This window comes from Sturnus vulgaris, chromosome 2 (assembly GCF_052056855.1).
Source record: "Sturnus vulgaris isolate bStuVul1 chromosome 2, bStuVul1.hap1, whole genome shotgun sequence".
NCBI classification, from domain to species: domain Eukaryota; kingdom Metazoa; phylum Chordata; class Aves; order Passeriformes; family Sturnidae; genus Sturnus; species Sturnus vulgaris.
The window spans coordinates 23642063-23661606 of record NC_142244.1 but is presented as its reverse complement, the minus strand read 5'-3'; the positions used below and the strand labels follow the sequence as shown (position 1 = coordinate 23661606).

Sequence of the window (19544 nt, the reverse complement as noted above, 5' to 3'; positions counted from 1 at the left end):
CACAGCTCCCGCTGCCCCTCGGGTGCGGGAGCAGCGGGAACAGCGGAGAGGCACCCGCAGCTGGAGACGAACCCAAAGCCGCCGCCACACCTGGACCCTGCGCTCGGACCCTGAATCCTTCCCCGCACCTGGACCTGCCATACGGGCCGGGACTGGCACCCGGGACCCCTCCGAAGTGGAGACCCACGGGAGGAGCGTCCCTTTTCCCCCCTTTCCCTTCCTCTGCTTTCCCACGGCTGCGACCCTTGTCCCCAGGTCAGTTTGTCACTCCATTACCCAGGGTGGTGGGTGTCCTGCCACCCTTCTATGAGGGTATCCAGGTAGACTGGTACGTGCCTGGATTGGCAGCACCCTGGCCAGGTGTAGAGTGAGCAGGACTGGGGGTCTGGAGAACAGTCCAGGGATGAGCCCTGGCAGGGCTAGCAGGGATCTTGGTAGGGAAGACTGACTTTGGGGTGACAGTCGAAAATAGTGCTCATGGATATAAGAAACAGAAGACAAGACAGGAAACCCACAGCCAAACTGTGTATTGGGATGCCTTATGCCTTCTGGTTATATATATATTACGGGTGATATTTTTTTCATTCCCTGTTCTTGCTTATCACCTAGGCAGCTGCTTTTTCCAGCCCTACAGAACCAGCCTTTCCTGGCTCCAGACAATACAGAATTCCCAGAGTGGGAACTGTGTCCGTGCAAGGGACACAGTAAAATGAATCCTGTCTTTGGGGGCTGCAGCTCAACTGTTTTGTGAACAGTCCTGGACTCAGCAGCAGCACTCATGCTACAAGAGATCTTCCTGATCCAGTGGAAAGCTTAACTTCTTTGTCAGGGTCAGGCAGAAGAAAGATAGAGGAGACAAGCACAAGCCATAAGAGATTGTTTCACCCGTGTTCTGAGGGATCTGCGTTCACAGAACATGGGGAAGTTCAGTTTCCATCTCATTCAACCCTTGTCCTCAGCTACAAAGCATCAGGAGAGAGTGGCACCAGTTTTAAGGATGAGTATATCCCAAGGGGCTGGAGCAATTTATACCCATTGCACAGCTACTCTTCCAGGAACGTAGCTGTGCAGCAGCTGTGCATCACAGATGCTGCTTTAGAGAGGTGAAGTGAAACAGAATAATATTTATACCACTGGCATTGCAATGTTTTGTCCTTGCTTTTCATACCTGTCATACTGATGAAGAGTTCAGCAACAGGAGCAGTAGCAAAGGAAAAAAAGATACAAGGCATTAAATGTCATGGAACAACCTTGGTACAGCAGCTTTCATATTTCTGGAAAAAATCCTCCTCTTAAATCAAGGAAGGGTAGGTTACTGAGAACAGACTTGAAACTATTGTAAGAAAAAGAAATGCAGAGCACCCTGCAAGCATCTTTCCATTATTTCATCCCAAGCTGGTTTGCTTTTCAGCAAAGGAAGCACATCTTCTGGCCAGGCATGGAAAACATAGAGCACAGTATGGATAGAATGGGAACAGCACCAGCAGTCAACCTTTTACAAGGCAGGCAGGGCTTGGGACATGCTGCACAAAAGGAGGAATTCTGGAGGTGGTGCTTGCTGCCAGGCTGCCAAGCACTTGAGTGTGTGACGTTATTGAAAACATTTTTGATGAGAGAAGGAAGAGGATACTTTCCAGAAGAAAATATATAAGTTCCAAATTTTGGCCAAACACTAGGATGTTTGAGTAACTGTGTTGGGTCTTCCTCATAATTTCAAATTATTGTCTTTCAGGCTGCACTCTTGCCCAGCTGACTTGTACTGTGATGTGACTTTGGTGCATCTGAAAACCATTGCCCACTTTCCAAACTGCTGTATTGGTTGCTAAGATCCACCTTTCACATGCACACAGGAAGTGAAGTCTTGCATTCTTCCCTTGGTTTAGATTCAGTGAAAAACAGAACAGGCCAAGCAAGTCTTTAAGCAAAACTCTGCCCATATATGAGCAGAAAAAAGACTTCTCTGATTGGCTTGAAGGAGAATTAATAAGGAAAGTATAAAAATCATACCAGTACCCAAAGGGGGTACTGTTCTTCACAATAATTGCACAGCTCTGATTTTCAGTCCTCTCTTTCTTTCTCTGCAGTGGCAGCCCCATGGCCCTCTTCACCAGAGGCAGCAGCCATCTTAATGCAACAGACCCCATTCCTTGTGGGGCAAACAGCACCACAGAGCCTGAGCTGCCCCATTCACACGCCTACTATGCCCTCTGCTACTGCATCTTGATTCTGGCCATCATCTTTGGGAACGTGCTGGTCTGCTTGGCTGTGCTGAGGGAACGCACCTTGCAAACCACAACCAACTACCTCGTGGTGAGCCTGGCAGTGGCAGATTTGCTGGTGGCTATTTTGGTGATGCCATGGATGGTGTACCTGGAGGTGAGTACCTCTCAGGAATGATTAGCAGAATTTAGCCACACCACTGCATGCATGGTCATGTTCCTAATGAAGGCAGCAGCAACATTTAGATGGATCTGTGGAACAGCCCTGGAGCTGTCCTGCAGGCTTTGTACTGCTTGGGTGTGCTACATGGAATGATTAAAAAAAAAAAGGAATAAATGTGTGTGTGTGAAGCCATCCCAGCAAGATAGAATTAGACTCTTCTGTTTGATTGCAACAAAAAAATATTATTAAAAGTCAAGTTTTATTTCAGACTGGAATAGTCTATCAGCTCAAGTGCATTCCAATCCTTAATGAAATCACATTATGTTTTGCTTTAGAAAATACTTGGCACTCACTATTGCTGTAGACAGGGTGGGACTGAGGCACATCTGTGGAACAGCCTCTGCCCCATGCAATGCCTTGGTCATGATTTGTGAGCACAACAGTTGGTCCATTTCCTAGTTGTGTTTGTAGACCCATTCAAGACTAATTTCCATCTGTGAAGCTTGAATAATCAAAGCAGCTGATGCAAAAATCATCCAAACAACAGAGAAAAGAATTCATACACATCCCAAACCCTAACTACCAATCCTGACATTGCACAGTACTTCCTACAGAACTGGGCTGTAGGACTCCAGCAAAACTAAGATTTAAAAAACAGCCCAGAAACCCCCAAAGTTTTTTCAATATTTGCTGCTGTTTATGGATCAGCAATGCTGTCAATGAAACAGAAATGGCATCATGCTTCAATACACCATGAACCTGGAAATTGCCAAAAAATCATTCAGTCCCTAAAACCATACAGAATACCTACTCATCTACTGAAGGTTTGCCAAACCAGACTTCAGAACTGGCCCTTATTTGTGGAGAAGCTTAAGGTGGATGAATGCCTCAGATTTCAATGCCACTTGTGAAGTTTGTGCTTTACACTCCATTTTTAGAGTCATCAGTGGCCATGAAATGTGTTATTTTATCAATCATGGTGACCAGAACTGTCTCTTCCTGAGAAATCTTTTGGGAAGGCTGTGACAGAACAGCATCAGGAAGATTTTACAGCCTCAAAATCCTCATCTCCACTTAAGGAGGTTTCTGGCACAGAAGTGCTATTCAGCAGTGTGTCTAGCAATCTTCTGGGGGCCAACATGTAGGTCTGACACACCAATACTTCTGCCCTCTTCTTTACTGATCCCTGGGCTGCAGCTGCTGAAGCTCACCAAGGTTTCCAAGACAGCAGCATCAGGGTATCCTGCCCACTGGAGTTTGAGGGTGTTAAACACCATCATGCCTTGTAGTCATTGCATAGTTGGAGGAGGACATGGAGCAGCATAGCTGGGAACACCCTCCTCAGGCTTCTCACAACATCCAGTTCTACCTCCAAAGGAGAAGAAAACTTCAGGAGAAAGTTGTCACTGAGGTCTAATCTGCTGAGACCGTGTAGGAGTCACACTGTCTCTTCATCTTGTCTCTCACACGGGAGCAGTGAGACCTAAGCTGCTCTGTGAGCTCCAGGAGCTCTACTGGACTGGTGTCAGAGGGAGGACAGAGCTGAGTTACAGCAGCTCAGCAGTCCTGACCACATGAATGCTCTGTGTACTCCCACCATGCAAACCCACAAGCAGGCATCTCACAGCTGCAAGAGCCTGCAGCAGCCCCGAGCATCAGCTCTCAAACACAAAACCCTTCAGGGAGCCTGCTTAGATGCACCACTGCTTTCAAGCCTGCCACTGCCTGATGCAAATTGGTTTCCTACTTTCCCATCCATGTGCTCCTCAATGTGGCATCACCATTCGTATCTGAACTGGGGAGATTCTGTTGTTTATTTTAAGAATTCAGAAGAGTGGTGGATATGCATAAGTTAAAAACCAAACAACAATGATTGTGCATTCATAAACTGAAAAGCTTTTTTCCTATAGAGTTTGGAAGTTGAAAATAATAACACCACAATTTCGTAGATAAAGCAGACTAGTCATCAAGGAAGATTAGGCAAAAACCTGGCCTGAATAGTCTATAGGGATCTTTAGCATTGTGTTTGATGGAGCCAGGATTTCACCCTGGACACTCTTCTGCTGCACAATCACTGAATGGTAACGAGAGATTGTATCGGCTCATCTCTCTGTAGTTTGCTCTTATCAGCTGTAAGAGAATAATATTTGATCATCCACCTCACTCAGGCAGATGTGAGGATTCATTCAATTAATACCTGCAATATCCTTTGAGATTCCTGGACAAAAAGCACCAGAGGGATAAAGAAGAGGTATCCTGCCAGCACACGAAAACCAGAAATGCAGACTAGCAGGTTCTAGCTGCTGTAGCAAAGATGATTATAACACAGCAATAAAAGGAAGAGCAGAAATAGAATTTAAAAAAATTTGAACAAAGTATATAATAAAAAGGCTCTTCTTCACTGTTAAATTCTGGAATGAATTCTGGATTTGTATACCCCACAGGTAAATATTAACTACTTCACCAATTCCAGCAGAGCTACTCCCCATTTTAGAAGTGGCAGGTGGAAGTGAGAATTGTTTTTAAGTCCAAACATTTTGATCTGTCAAGCATCCTCTTACACAAGCTACAGTCTAGTATGTAGGTGGTGTGATCTGAGAGCATTGTCCTGAGAGGGCTCACTTCTGAGCCATCCCCACCAGCACCTTCTTCAGTTTTAATGGTTCACATTCTTGAGCTCAGCATTTTAATGTGCTTAGGACCTTGGAAACTCCCTCAGTTAAGTGCTTGCTCATCTGCTGGGTTAGCAGCAGCTGGCTTTCTTGTGAACACCTGCCACTGGCTTGATGAAATATTACTCAGACTCCACAGCTCACACAGAAACTGCATTGCCTTTTGCCTCAGACTGCAGAAACATCCCTTACTGGGTCCCACTGCAAAGGCTTCCAGCATTTTTTTTAATACATATTTTGGAGTGGTCAAGCAGATCTCAAAATCTGAAACTTAAGTAAAACCAATGTAGTGTTTCTTTGGAAGCTGAACCTACCTATTAAGGTCCCCAATCTCAGATGGACAGCCTTCAGTTTGCATGTCTTGTAGCTCACCTAACTGTGCAGAAAAGCTCAGTGGTTTTGGTTTTACTTCTTTTTCCCCTTTACTTACTTTTTCATAAGAAAACAAAGGAGCACCACCATTATCAAGAGAATTTGTGAAGAAAGCACAGTTCCCTTCTGCATTCTGCAAGCCAATTCCCATTTCCCTCCCCTGCATTCTTTCAGGATTAGAAGGTCTAATGGAAGACTGCTTTATTCAATACCTGATTTCTGAAATGTAACAGCTGAGTCCAGCAGAGAACACCCTAAAAACACAGCTCACCTCAGCAAGTTTCTGTGCCTGTGTGTGGGAATGCTGCCACTATCAAAATCATTTCAATTTCTCAGGATTATTTCTTAAACAATTCTCACAGAATTTAGTATTTATACAAGTGCAGGGGGCTGCATGTTTTCTAGACACCAACACTCACAGGGCTGACCCACTGCCTGAGAATCCAAGCTTACTTGTGGCTTGCCCTCTCCAGTATGGTCTGCAACGGGTATTTTTGAATGGGTTGTGCACACTTACCAAGCAACTGGCTCCACTGTCCCACTGTCCCTGTAGTCAGAAAAGTTACCTTCATAACCAATTTGCATCTTTCTTCCAGTTCATTCCTGCTGCCTCTTGTCGCCCCACCACACCACTGCTGTGAAAACCCAGCTCCATCTTCTTAGCAACTTGCCTTCGACCTTTTCAATAACCTCCCACTAGGCACTAGAGGGCTGTTAGTCTCCCACTCCTCAAAATCATCTCTTTTCCAGACTGAAAAGTCCTGCTCCCTTAGCTGGTCCTCACAGCTGCCTCAGCCCTGTGGATTGTTTTGGTGGCTCTCCACTGGACTTGCTTCTGTTTATCAATGTTTTTCCTCTACTGATGCCTCAAAACCAGGTGCAGTATTCCAGATGTTGTCTAAATGTAAGCAGAGAGACCAAGAACTAATGGCAGTTTCTGATAGCTTCCAGCTGAAACAGCAGGATCTACAGGGCTGAAGGCTAAAATCCAAGCTCTCTCTCAAGCATGGACTTCCTCCTTTTTTCTCTCCTACTCCCCCATTAGCACAGCCCTGGGCTTAGTTGCAGCAGCCTGCCTTCCATCTCCTACAAGGAGTGGGCACTGAGGCAGACCACCTCCCTCAGAATGAGGCTGTCATGCCAGCCCCAAGGAGAGCAGGGCCACACAGTGCTTGGAGCATGCTTATCAATCAAAAAGGTCATTGTCAAGAACTTGGTGGCTGCTCCAAAACCCACTTTTCTCCATCGCTAAGACTGGCTGCGGCTGAGCTTTCACAACCACACACTTCAGATTACAAGTTCAAAACAACCAGAACAACATCTAGGTAGCAACTCAAGCCCCTTTATCTGAGTAGCCTGTGAGTTCTCAGATCTAATAATCAAAAATCTGTAACTGAGATAAGAATTCAAATAAGGTTTTTGAGAAGCCTCAGACTCAGATCTCAGTTTCATACATAAATGCAAAAACTTTGCAGCATTTTTCCAGCTCACTGCCTGCAAGAGCACTCTGGCAACTAAGCTGAGAAAGACTTTCAGCCCTTAGATTTTCTCAGATAATCATCAATCAAATGATAAACACAGGGATATCAAATTTAAATAAATTTATTATGCTAGGCCTTGAGAGAAAGGATAGCTGCTGTTTCTTCTCTCTGCCTCCCTCTGCAAGAGCAAACTTGATTGAAATTAAAGTGAAGCTCCTTCTCCATGACCTACTGCTGTGTTACCTTGCACACAACAGAGGTGCCTCAGTTTCCCTCTGCCCATCACTGTGGACAGGAACTCCTCCAGCTGCGGAGATAGCTGGAGGAGAGCAGCTCCTTAAACAGAACTTGTCAGGACCTGGTGCAGAGCAAGGCTGACAGTTTTGTGTCACTGGTGCAGGTGACCGGAGGGGTCTGGACCTTCAGCCGCATCTGTTGTGATGTCTTCGTCACCATGGATGTAATGATGTGCACAGCCAGCATTCTGAACCTCTGTGCCATCAGCATTGACAGGTGAGACACAACAGCATCCAGGGGGACAGTCTGGATATGGAGGTCAGCCCTGTGCCCCAGTGGGGCAGGGACAAAGAAGTGGGGTGAGCATAGACAGCATCGGTGTCTTCGGGACAACAAACCCCTGGAGGTCTGTCCCTGTTACTACTGCTGTTAATATGGCTCTGCTCACATTGTGCAAGAAGAGGTCTCCACTGAAGGGCAGGGAGACACAAGCAATAAAACATTCCCAGTAAATAGTCAACCACATTCTTGAGCTTTTTAAAGGCAGGAACCACAACTGGTCATCCAATTCCCACTGAGTGCCAAAGAGGTTTTCTCCTTTTGGAGATCTCACTCATGAAGCTTTAATAAACAAAATCCTGCCATATACACAGGGAGAGATGAAGATTATTGCTGTGTAATCTTGAGCTTTGCTCTGGTTTTCTGCATTTTAAAACTGAGCCTATTTTAAGCAATGCTGAAGGCTAGGAGCCAAGACTTTGGTACATGTGATCCTACTGGGACCAAGGAGTGGGAAAAGGGAAAAATACTGCATGCTGTACCTTTGTAATGTGTAGTTTAAGGATAATAATGCAAGGCAGCTCTCAATGCTGTGTTGGTCTGGTGTTCCCTCATAGGAATCTGTATCCCCATTTCAGTTTGGCTCTGTCTGCAAGAAGCAGCCCCCAGGCTCTCCTAAAGATGAGATTCCTGTGCCTTCCAAATCCTTGCCCTGTGAGCTGCATCTCCTGGGACACGCCAGCAACTGAAGGTCCTTGACACCTGCCCCTGGGCAATCCTCCACCTGTCAGGCTAACACCAGACCAGGCAGCTGAAACAAAAAGTTTAGGAGTTTGTGGTTAGTCCAGAGAGTGCTCTTTCAAAGCAGTGCCCATATAACTTTAGGGGCTTGAGGGTTAGGGATTTCCTGGGGTTTCTTGATCCATCTGGTAATCCAAACCTTGTAGCTTTGCATGCTGTGAGTTCTGCTGAGCATTTCTCTGCACTGTTGCCAACTAATTGTGATTTCCTCTCTTCCTCCCCTCAATGCCCCACTTACCATTTCTACAAATTGCTGATCCCATCATCTGATTTTCTTTACTTTCCTCTTCTGTTTATTCACCACATATACCATCATGTTCCCTGTGCTGCTTTCACTTCTCCTTTTAAAAACCTGGTCCTTTACCTCCCTCCTTCCTCCATCTCCTCTTCCCGGAGCTGGTTTGGTCTGCAGATACACTGCAGTGGTGAAACCAGTTCAGTACCAGTACAACACCGGGCAGAGCTCCTGCAGGAGGGTCTCTCTCATGATTGTGATAGTCTGGATGCTGGCGTTCGCAGTGTCATGCCCTCTCCTCTTTGGCTTCAATACTACAGGTAGGTGATATCCTGAACAATAGCATGCAGGAGGGTTTGGCAGTAGAGCTGCCCTGTGTATGACCAAGTAATTTAACATGGGTACTGCAGATTTGCCAAGTTACAGGAAATTTTAAGGAACTGGAAAGCATTCTGTGAAGGGAGAGAAAAATCCCCATGTGCTTTTGTCTGTAAACTTGCCATTTGCTCAGGCAGACACAGACTATTTCTCTAAAGGGCAAACCTGCCTGCTCTACTGGCAAATCAATGCACATCAGGGTGTCCAGGTCTTCAGGTTCCCATCAATCAATCACTTTGAGCACACAGAGTAAAATGTGCAGCACATACAGCACACACATCCCCCAGACTTACCGGCATCTTGCTGATATCAACAGGTTCAGAAGCACGGTTTTGACTCTGATACAAAACACATTTCTAAACAGCAAGAATTGCACATTAGCATTGCTTGTTAGAAACCTCCGAAACGAATCCCTTGAGGAAGGCAAACAATTTAGCCTCCACATTGGAAGCAGGTTGGTCTTTTTCCTTTCCCTCAACTAGGGCAACACAGTCTCCCTGGAGGCAGAGGAGCAGGGGAGCCTTCCTTCCCACTAAGTCACTAAGAAGCCTCTGCTCCCCATCCATTGTCTCTGCAGTACTTGAGGCAGGAAAAGGAGTGGAAAATTCTGCTTCCCTACTCTGCCTGGTTGAGACAGAACCAGTGAAGGCACACTCCACATCTAGACAGCTCAGAGGCTGTCAGAGGAATAGGAGAAAGGATGGGAATCGACATGAGAGAAGAGAACAGAGCTGTTGGCCAGAAAAGCAGGCAGATGCATACTGGCTAATGCTAGATGGCCCTGTGTTGAGTTCATTTTAAGCATCACTTAGGTAGTTGGGTAAGGCAGAGCATAATCTGCACTCCTTAGACCGCCTTTGCCCCAGCCACCTTTTGTCTTGCTTTGCCAACACACCAGAGCCTCCTTGTACTAAACTAAATCAGCTCAGCCACTCCTCTCTCTTTGTCTTCTCCTCCCCAGGGGATCCCAGTGTCTGTTCCATATCCAACCCTAATTTCGTCATCTACTCCTCTTTGGTGTCATTCTACCTCCCCTTCATGGTGACCCTGCTGCTCTATGTCCGGATTTATCTCGTGCTCAGACAGAGGCAAAAGAAGCGAACCCTCACCCGGCAAGGCAGCCAGAGCGCCAGCACCAAACCGTGTTATGCACACCAAGTAAGAGCCACATGAACCCAGTAGGAGCTGTCAAAAAGGACAGGAATGCATCATCCCTTCTCCTCAAAGGCTTAAAACACAGAACAGAAAGCATAAGGAAGGACATGACATGTTTTCATCCCATACCTCGCTCATCCCTCATGATATTAGAGGCACAGAAGCTCCAGTTAAATCCTTTTCAGACCTCTAGAAAGAGGATATTCCCTGTGCATCTCTGCCCTGTAGAAGTGGCAAGTAGAAACGAGCACAGCCTACTTCAACATTTCTTCAGAGTAGGGTTTTCTCAGCCATGCATAAGGCTGGGTGATTTCTTCATTTATGGATTTTAATGTCTTCATTTTTTGATTTTTGCTCTATGAAGCTTCATTCTCAGGGTTTAACCTCTGTTATTAAAATTAAAAACCCTCTTCATCTGACAGACTTAAGAGGTCAAAATACTCATGGTACATGCAACATTTGTTCCACTGACCTTTCTAGATGAAATTATCTGCAACCATGGGAACCAACACAATAGTTTGAAAGGAATTACCTGGTCATGTGTATCCACTCCTTTTACCCATTTCTGTACAGTGAAGCTGCATTAAAAGGGTGGGGATGCTGAGGCAAGAAGGGCCAACACAAAAATACAGATGAGAGTTTAGCAGAGCAGGTATTTCTGCTCTTACTGTTTTCATGCTTCTTGGTGGGAAGGAGGCAAAGAGTTGTCAGCTTGCTGGTTCACCCCCAGGTCAGTCCAGAGGACATGGTGCAATGTAAGAGGCAGCTTTCCTCATCATCCTCTGGCCCAATAAGCAGTCTGGACAATTTCCAGCTCCTCTGTGGCATCCTCTTTTGCAGGAACACATGGAGAGGAAAGCTTTGCCAAACAGATGCCAAGGCGCGTTTTCCCCCTGTCTCTCGCTCAAATGCACAGGCCAGGAGATGTCTACAAAAAGGAGGTTGCTGACTGTCTTCAGCCTGCAGCGGTACCGAAGCTTCTGCCACCAGGCATCCCTCACCAAGGCACCAGGGACTACCCAAAAGAGCAAGTGGGAAGAGAGGAGAAGGAGCATGAAGCCAGCAGTGGAGGTACGGAGGCTCAGCAATGGTAGAACCATCAGCAGCTTGAGGCTGGCACAGCAGCAGCCCCGGCTGATCCAGCTGCGGGAGAGGAAGGCTACACAGATGCTGGCAATTGTCCTGGGTGAGTGAGAGCCATTGCCATGTGGGGTGCAAGGGGTCATGGTTTGGGACTTCCAGGACCATAGACTCTCCTAATACAATATTGATATTTTTTAAAAAATGCAAGCTGCGCCTTGGCTTCAGCCGTTACTTCACAAAGTCAGGAGAGACAGTAGTAGGACATTTAGGGATCTAGAATAATTGCTCTCAATGTTGAGAGCCACGTGTGTTAGTGTTTCATTTACTACATTTTGTTACCGTTGTGTTTAAAATCAGTAGCCAACAAAGCTCTGCTAGAGGGAGCAACAGCCAGCACCTTTGTTGTTCCTTTTCCTTTGTTTTACTATTACAAGGCTGAAACAGTCCTAAGTTTCCATACATGCAGAAGCTCTTAGATCCGATTACAGAGGGGAAAACTGAGGCAAGAGCTGCAGAGGAACCAGTTCATGCAGCTGGGTAGAGAAGCCAGGAGACTGGTGTTCCTGTCACCTGCTGTGGTCACCAGATGCACTGTTCCCCTCATTAACTCAGTAGTAGCACAGAAATAAAGCAGCCCTCATCCTAACTGATTAAAGCAGCTGAGACTTTCCCTCAAAGTTGTGGCCACTTGCTTTTGTCTGTTGTCAGACCACTTCTGAAGCCCCACCCATTCACAAAGCTGGTCCTAAGGAGCCCAAGCTTTTGCCAAATCCTATTGTATCAGGAATAAACGTGGCCTTCAGTGGAAATAGTGAAGGGGTGGAGGGAAAGGCCACCAGTGCAAGCCCCTTTACAAATAGTTGTTCCTCTAAACTCAGGGATTGTTCTCTGCTTTTCTCTAAACCCAGGGGCATTCATAATCTGCTGGCTGCCCTTCTTCTTGATTCACATCCTCAATGCCCACTGCCCATCCTGCCACGTGCCTCCAGGGCTTTACAGTGCCAGCACCTGGCTCGGATACGTCAACAGTGCCCTCAACCCCATCATCTACACAACTTTCAACACTGACTTCCGCAAAGCCTTCCTCAAGATCCTCTGCTGCTGACTGTGGGGCCACACCAGGCTGCATGGGTCTGCAGGAGCCCCCTGGGAGGAGAAAAAGACAGGGACAAGCCAGTGAGTCCCTCAGCACTGGGCACAGCCCTGGGTGTGCAGCAGATCAGCCACCACAGTGCATCGCCCCTGGGAGCTTGCAGGGCATACGTGACCCAAAGGCAGATGGCATCTCTCATCTCTTCTGCCTACATGCATTTGCCCTCCCACAGCTGGAACCTCAGGCTGCAGAAGGCACCCAGCTCATGCACAGTAAGAGGACAGAACTTGACGTCTTTGATAAGGATTCTGATCTCTTCAATCAAGAGCCAAGAGTGAAAATTGGACAAGGAAAAAGAAAAGGAGCACTGATGGAGAAATAAGAACTTTCCTGTTGTTTCCATCAAAAGGTTTGCCTGTAAAACTGGGTCAGTCTAAGTGTTTGAGAAAATCGCCTTAGTTGCAAATGAAATCTTCCTTTGTGCTGCCAGCTTGTATTTTACTGCTCCTTGCAAGGTAGAGAGGTGGCTGCCCTCCCTCTGATAGGTCAGCTCACATGAGAAATGCAACACTACCCCGGGCTCCCCTCTCCTCCTGACCCAAGGACCAGTGATAGATTGCCACTACTTAACTACCACACACCTCAGTGATTGACTGGAGCCACTAAGAGAACAAGGCTCTTGATACCTGCCATAGATTCAAACCTCTTTTTTCAGCTGGTTGCATGCACCCTGTCTCAAAACTCGTTCACAATATCTTTGGAACCGATCTTCGGCTGTGCACCTCTTCTGACAGGAACACTGCTAGATTTAGGGTTTCTACCATCTGGTTGCTGCAATGACTCCGGTTACAACCCATACCTGGGGGAGAGCTGTTTCATAACATTCCTCACAGTAAGAAGGGACTTTTGCCTTGGGATCAGCCCCAGGACTCTCCTGGATGCCCTTTACCAATACTCTTGTCATCACATATGGCATCTGTGTATCCCAGCATCCAGGAGCTGGCCACAGCCTCCTTTCCCAGCAGTATTCTACAAAGCCATCTCCAGTAGTTTCTGGATGAAAAAACCAGACAAGTCCTGGTGCAGCCAAAGCTGGTCTCGTGTCAAGGCACTCTCATGCTCTTCTCCGCATATAGACAAACCTGGCATGGGCCAGAGAGCCTCAAACATGATTCTCTCATTTTGCCCCCTTGCTGTACTGGATTAGAGGCTTCAGCTCTCACTCCCAGTTGTTGGCTTAGTTGTGCTGTCAGCTGTGCTCGTTTGATAGCTTTGGGCATAACTCTGTGTGCTGCTCCTGCCTGTGTCCATGCCACCACTTCTCCATCTGGAAAGGGCTTCCTTTCTTTCTTAATATGAAGCCAAAGCCATTGTCCTCTGCCTCCAGAGCACACAGCAGAGCTCAAGCTGCTGCTTTGGTTTGTCTGGGTTTTGGGAGGAGGATCTTGTGGAGAACATATGTCATTTGCTTGGGCAGGTGCTCTCCATACTGCATTGTAACTGCCTTAACCCAATAAAACACAAGTGTAATTGGAAGTTTTGGTTTATTTGTGGTGAATGTACCTCCGTCCATAAGCCTTTTGTCACCTGTACTCCTCTTAACACTTTCCCTGTAAAATATTATCATCCACCATCGCACCAGAAGTCTTAATTATTACTTGCATTTTCCTTGCAACTGGGAAAGAAATCAAAGGCTGCTGTAAGCACTTCCAGCAGATGAATTCTGTAAATAGGGTCAATTAGTTTCCCAGTTTTTATGCCAGGCAGACATGCAGTAGTGTTATTCCATCTGCTCAAAGATGCTGGATAGCACAGGAGGCACTCAGCACACAGGATGGTGGAGGCATGAATCAAGTGAACCAACCTGTGGACAGATTGCCACTCAAGGAATTCTCATGAAGATGCTTCATAACAAAGATCACCAGTCCATTTGCTTTATATAACAATTGTCAGAAAGGAGGAAATGAAAAGAAAGACCTTTTAAAGGATGAGTAGGTCCATTTCAAGACTTGGCCTAGCATCTCTCAGGGGTACTTGAATTTGAACTGGTTCTTCAAGAAATGATCCCCAAGATGATTCGGATAGAGGTGAGGAGGTATGGCAGAATACTAAGCAGCATTTTGGTGTCCACACAGGTATAAGGGATGGGGAAAATTCTGTATCTAAACATATGCAGCCCTTTCTTTACTGAGATCTGAACTACCAGATCACAGAACTGACTAGGGACAAAAAAAAGCAAACAAGAAAAGAAAAAGACAGTACAAAACCCTCACACAATTACAATAACTCAACTCCAAACCAAAAAAATCTCTGTCTCCCCCTCCCTCAAGTGATGCTTGACCACCATGCCTCTGTCAATACGAACATAGGTGACCCCATAGAAAATGCCAAGGAACAGAAGCAATCAAAGGTGCAAGCAGTTAATGCCCCTCCACTCTCTCCAGCAAGCCAGAGGGATTGCTGAGGAGCCCCCCAAGACACACCCCCAACTCATTATTTACAGCAGAGTAATCTGCATTCTCCTTTTCCAACTGCTCAATGTCTCCTACTAACCTTAATTTTCTACATTTTCCTCCTTGGTGTTTTGTTTTCCACAACTGGCTGGGAGAAGTGAGCTATGATGCTGTGCTCTGCATTCTGTGGGGATTCATTTATATGCTGGTATTCACATTAGAAGAGCCTTTGGATAATGTAGAAACCTCCTCTCCTGCAGAGAGGAGAAGGGAACTGGGAGACAGCCACAGTTTGCTCTGGCAGCAGGGCTGGGCAGGTGCAGCACAGGGCACTGCAGTCTGTGCTCACCTCAGCCCTGCCCCACCAGGCAGCTGGAATGGGACACCTCGGGTCCCCTGTGCTGGAAGACATTTGTAAACGAGCCAGTGGAGAGAGCAGCCAGAAAGCTGCTCCACCTTAGCTGAGGTGAGTTAAGACCCTTTAGAGATGAAGGAGAGCTGGCAGCACACACTGGGAAGATCAGCCCCCGCTGCAAGGTACAAGGCAGCCATCCAAGTACTGCCAGTCTAGATACATTCACAGCACACCTGAGAAATGGACTGCAAAACACCATTTATCCCCTGCATCCACCATCTCCCAGCTCACAGAGCCATTGGCTCTGGTTCAGCTGCAGGAACTCAGATGAATGAGCCACTGAGCCCACCTATCCCACAGTTTGCTATTCCACATGTACCCGGGGGGTCCCTATCTGTGACATATGTGTCACATGTTGCATGTGTTAAATTTCAGGTCTAGGACGAAAAACACGGGTAACCCAAGTCACTAAAATCCTAAATGGTACCAGGCACTGAACTGAAGCCATCTGGAGTTAAAACCAAAAGCTCTTATGTTGAGTTTTACACTGTAAAATATAAATGAAGAAGAAAATATAAAACACTCTACCTTGTCAGAGGCAACAACAGGCACCAGATCATGCAAGAATCTTTAAGCAGAAGAGCACAAAGGTCCATGTGGCAGAAGATAAACAATCTTCCATGAGAAAAATGCTGTTTTCTGGAAAGGAAAGGAAGTTATGGAGGAGGTGGGTTTCACCTGCCATCACAGACCAATGCTCTGCAGGTGATACTGCTCAGTGACTAATCTGCAGGCACCTTGCAGCAACTGTTGGACATGTTGTTTTAACAATCCCAGCTGCAGTCAGATGTTAAAATCCACATTTGCCAGACTATAAGGACAAAGCAAAGTCTTGCAGAAAAATCTCACTTCCCCAGGTAACCCTCCTTAGGTCCCTTAGGGGCTGGGCTGGTCCGGTCAGATACACAGCTGAGCTCAGCTAGACACCACTGTGGGGCTAAGCAGAGGGAGAGGAGGGACTACAGCTGGAGTCTGCTTCTCTGAGGGGGACTGGAGTGACAAGGGGTTCTCTGTTCCCAGGTGAGGCCAGCACAACCTTCTCAGGATGGCAGCTCCCCTGGAAGACAGAGCTTGGCTGCAGCTTACTGCTGTTCCTGGTGCAGTTTTCTGAAGAATGTCTAATCAGTGCCAGCATTTCAAGGAAGAATCAACAGCCTGCAGGCTGCTGATACGGTGACACTCAGGAAACTACAAATAGGAATTCTGGACAACCCAGAGGACACCGGTAGCAATCTGATTAGTTTCAGCCAAGTATGTGATGGTTTGGTCACAAAGTGACAGACCCTGACAGCCTTCAGTCTGCAAGCACACCTGGCTGTGAGGTGTCTCATCTAACACGAAGAATGGGCTCACCAGTGCTTTCTCTGACCAATGCAAGTATCCCAAATCTGCCTGAGCCTTTGAATGAGCCACTGAAGTGAGTTTTTCCTTATCTCATGGTAACAATGAATTAACATTCATGACATAACAATGTCATCTCCGGTCGGTATTTTGCCACCTGACCTGCTGTGTTAAGAGCAAAGGAAAGCTCACAAGACTGTAGGAATTTTCAAGGTATGAGGGATTCAAAACTGAATGACTTCTTCAAAGTCAGCATCAGCTGCTATGTACCTCTTGCTGAATGGCATTGAACAGGATGTAGAAGATGCATCTCAGACCAATGCTGCCTTTCAATCTCAAAAGCCATTGATACTGTTATTCTCTATTACTCCCCAAATAGTCAACCTTAAGACATAGCAGGGACCTTTCTTGTTATGCCTTCCTGGCACCACTCATGCCACCTTTCCTTGGTTCCTTACTGCCTCAAGTGTCAGATCAGAAGCCCACCAGCTCTGATGCCAACCACACATTTCTACATTTTCGCCCAGATCAGGAATTCTTGTGAGCTTTCTTCGTGATTCTGGAAGTGAATCTATTCCTGCCAGACACTGGGCTCATCTTATCCCTGAATGCCTCTGGAAATGTGAGGCAAAGAAAACCCCTGGGCCTAAAGAAGAAAACGAACATAATTAAAAATTAATTTCAGTGTAATGATTGAAGCATGTCAGTGAGACGAGCAAGCATCGGGCTGTTGTATCTTTGGTGATGTGATGGTGAGGTGACCTTTCTGCCTTACTGCCTTGGGGACTCCTGTCAGTTTTAATAAGTTTTACTACGCAGCTGTGAGCATGGCAAATTGAACAGCCCAAATAAAGACCACTTTTCACCAGACAGAAGCACAAATACTGAGGGAGTCACATTTCTTTCTGCCATCCTATGTCATGGGAGAAGGGCTGTGGTGCAGGTAGACTGCTCACCTTGTTATGCCTCAGCTGAGAGACAGCAGCACTTCTGTCTCTGTGGGGGTCAGGTCAAGGGACATGAGCAGATGGTTGATGCTACAGGAGTCCCTTGAATATTTGTGATGGCAATGGCTGTGGGCAGCAGGGGAGCCAGGTACCAGGGATGAGTCCAGCACCAAGTACCCCAGTCAGCCTCAGCTCTGAAGGCTACCAGCATTATTCTGTGGCCTTTTGCCTTTTTGCAGCCATTGCTGAATTCCCTGAACCACAACAGTGCTTCTTTCTCCTCAAGGGATGGAAGAAGGCATGTGCCAGTGGCTTCTGCAACTTGATGTTGGCACTGCTACCCATGGACATACTGCACACAGCTCCTACTCCTTTTTTTTGCTGGCCTTGCCAAATCCTAATCATCCTGTTTGCCTGTGTTCCTTCCTCACAGATGCTCCATCTCCTGTTCCCTTTCTTGAAGAGGCTGCATCTCTTTAAAGACTTCGGCTGCCTGCCAGTCTGTTCTCTCTCATACCAGTTCCCTCAGCTTTGTTTGAGGAAAGCATCTGGTTTTAAGGGCTGGTTTCTTTAGCTGTTCTTCAGCACACAGCACTGCTGAAGTTGATATTACTTTGTAGATGGTTCCATTCTGGCTCAGGAAGGGCAGTATAAAAAAGCTCAAGACAGATGACTTCCTGCAAGATGCTGACTGCATCAATACCTCCCCGATTACCTCATCAAAAGGCAAACCAGATGTTCTCCTGTGGAAGGAGGGAGCAGTCAGCACAAAGCATTGCTACAAAACCACCTTTGTGTCATGTGTTGCAAGACATCCACCAGCTCAGAAAGAAGCCAGATCAAGAGCACAAGGTGTCACACATAGAGCACAGGAATGAGTCCAAGGACTTTGGAACCACTCCTTTGTCAAAGTCTGTGCTGGACCATTACATACATATAAGGGCCATAGTTGTTAGATCCTTTCTTGACCAGCACCCTGCAAGTCAATCGAGTCTGCATGTACAGGCAGTAAGACACAGCTTGTCCGGCAGAGCATCCAGCATGAATCATTGTCCTTGCCTTTCCCAGTGCTTTGGCCACTTCCTTGTGCCACAAAATGTTTTACACAGTAGCAGGATAGGGAAGACAGAAAGTTGGTTAATTCTGAACTGTCGGGCTTATGCCCTTATTTATCATTCCTTTAGCTTTGGTTCTCACTAAACAGATTCCTAGATTTCCAGGCTTCAGAAATTTGAAATAATCCTGGTTAACCACATAACCCCTTCTCATCCAAAACTGCCTCCCAAAGAGCTCTGCAAGATGTTCAGACACACAAATAGTTGTGAACAGAGCAGGTCGTCTCCAAAGATTTTGCAATGATGGGGAGTAAGCAAGGCCAGGAGCTGCAGGAGCTGTGTCAGAAGCGCGACAGAGCAGCCCACTGTGTTGCACCTTCACCTGACCAATGTAACTAAAACATACAGACAACAGATGTAGATTTAACCAGGCAGTTCATCATCACCTCATTGTGAGGCAGGAAAGGTGTTGGTTTTGCAAGCCAGTATATTCCCAGGGAGGAGTCTGTGTTTCTGACAGACACTGTCAGACACATCAACAGGGAAGCAAGAACATTTTGCTGCATCATTTTGCCTGCATCAACTTTGTCAGTCTAGATCCAACTTCTCAAAGGGATTTAAATTGTTTTTTTTTCTGTTTGAAAAGTCCTGTCATAGCTATAGAGTGTGCTTAAGAAAGGATGGTAACGTGTTTGAACATCTTTAATAGTCTGAAGGAGTGCTGCATTACCAGAAAAGATATGAGGTCTCTAGCAAATTATGTAGATCGCTCCAGAGTACTACAAATAAAACCCTTAAACTGGGTGCACCATCATCTACTTCATGCATGCCTTCCACACCACAGAGGAAACAGCTCTGAAATTACTGAGAAAAAGGTTTGAACATTTTATTGGAGTCCTTTGTTTGCCACCTCAGGTTATGAATCAAAAACCAACACAGTTCGGAATGAAAAAAAAAAAAAGAAGAAAAAAGAAAAAGCTACTCAATGCTTAAAAGCACCTCTGAAATACACCTGGAACTAATTTTCCTATGCATAAAAATCCCATGATCTGAAAACCCTCTGGACCTTTGAGATGCAGAAATAAATTAAACACCCTGCTGGAACATTTCCAGTCTTGGGCAGCTCCTGTGATCCTGCAGAGCCACAGAGGAGCAGACCTAGAAA

At 46.4% G+C, this 19544-nt stretch overlaps 1 protein-coding gene across 1 annotated transcript; it reads left to right on the top strand.

Moving 5' to 3' along the window:
- The first annotated feature begins 208 nt into the window (after positions 1-208).
- Positions 209-13704, top strand: DRD3 (dopamine receptor D3). The gene is made up of 6 exons (XM_014878583.2): positions 209-2376; positions 7308-7420; positions 8637-8779; positions 9799-9995; positions 10833-11178; positions 11984-13704. The coding sequence occupies exons 1-6, from the start codon at positions 2095-2097 to the stop codon at positions 12178-12180; spliced, it is 1278 nt and encodes a 425-aa protein (XP_014734069.2). The 5' UTR covers positions 209-2094; the 3' UTR covers positions 12181-13704.
- The last annotated feature ends 5840 nt before the right edge of the window (positions 13705-19544 follow it).